We start from the raw sequence: 969 nt of genomic DNA, 5'->3' as shown, positions 1-969 counted from the left end.
GGGGAGGGGGGGAGAGAAAAGAAAAAAAAAAAAAAAGCCCCGAACCCAACCCTGCAAAACCAGAGTGATGGCTTCGACTGATGCTCGCAGTCCTGAGGCGCCGGGCGCAGGGGTGACCCGCATATTTTTATTTTTTTTCCCCTCCTTAAAGGCATTTGTCAGATTCTGTATGAAAAAATGCGTCTGACCCTGCCACATGCAAATGATGTGAACCTGCTATCCTCTCATCTGATATCAAAACAAAGGAAGCAGAGGCTCGCTACGGCTACCCAGCATTGTACACAGCACACAGCAAGGTTTTTTTCATGAACTTACACTGGGTATATTATCGTTGGTACAGACCCCCTCTGATAGTAATCTGTCTCGAATCTCCCACGCAAAGATGGAGGGGCACTCTCGTTTATACTGCGCTATTTTGCTTACAACTTCTGGAGTCGCTACTCTCGGTTTACTACCTCCGATTGCCCTGGGTCTGATGGAGCCAGTTTCGTAATACCTGCCCAAAATTTTACTCACACATCCATTCGACACCTGGATAGGGAAGCGGACAGAAAATCACATTATTAATAATTTCAAGACAAAAATAAAATTGTTTAAGTATGCATTAAACAATGACAAGCTTACGTTTTGATTGTCCAGCACTTGGACTTTTGCATCTGCATGGGTCTATAACACAAAAATATACCTTAAATGGTATGAGAACTTACTTAGCGAGTCTTTTTTTTCTTTAAAAAAAAAAAATTACATTCGTGGCCCTACCCTCTACAAAAGTGATACTTTAAAAACATTTGGAAGAAAAAAAATCTGGTCAAAACGTAATTCTTTTAGTATTAATGTTAAAATACGCCTTAAATGCGAACAATAGCTAAGCCAGACTAGTCTCCATCGTCCTCACTGCTCTTAGACAGAGTACTTGCGGGGGACAGGGTGAGCGAGGGGTTATCAAGCCCTGCATTTACAATGTACCCC

General features: G+C 42.2%; 1 protein-coding gene across 1 annotated transcript in view; it reads right to left on the bottom strand.

The window, feature by feature from the left end:
• Positions 1 to 969, bottom strand: part of PAX6 (paired box 6) — a 17,770-nt gene that overhangs the window by 9,214 nt on the left and 7,587 nt on the right. The window contains exons 2-3 of the mRNA XM_019474495.1: positions 625 to 666; positions 312 to 531 (exon numbers count right to left, since the gene is read on the bottom strand). Of these exons, the coding sequence (XP_019330040.1) occupies positions 312 to 531; positions 625 to 666 (262 nt within the window). The remainder of the gene's footprint in view (positions 1 to 311; positions 532 to 624; positions 667 to 969) is intronic.

This window comes from Aptenodytes forsteri, unplaced genomic scaffold (genome assembly GCF_000699145.1).
Source record: "Aptenodytes forsteri isolate BGI_AS27 unplaced genomic scaffold, ASM69914v1 Scaffold8, whole genome shotgun sequence".
Taxonomy (NCBI): Eukaryota; Metazoa; Chordata; class Aves; order Sphenisciformes; family Spheniscidae; genus Aptenodytes; species Aptenodytes forsteri.
This window is presented reverse-complemented; position numbering and strand designations above follow the sequence as displayed.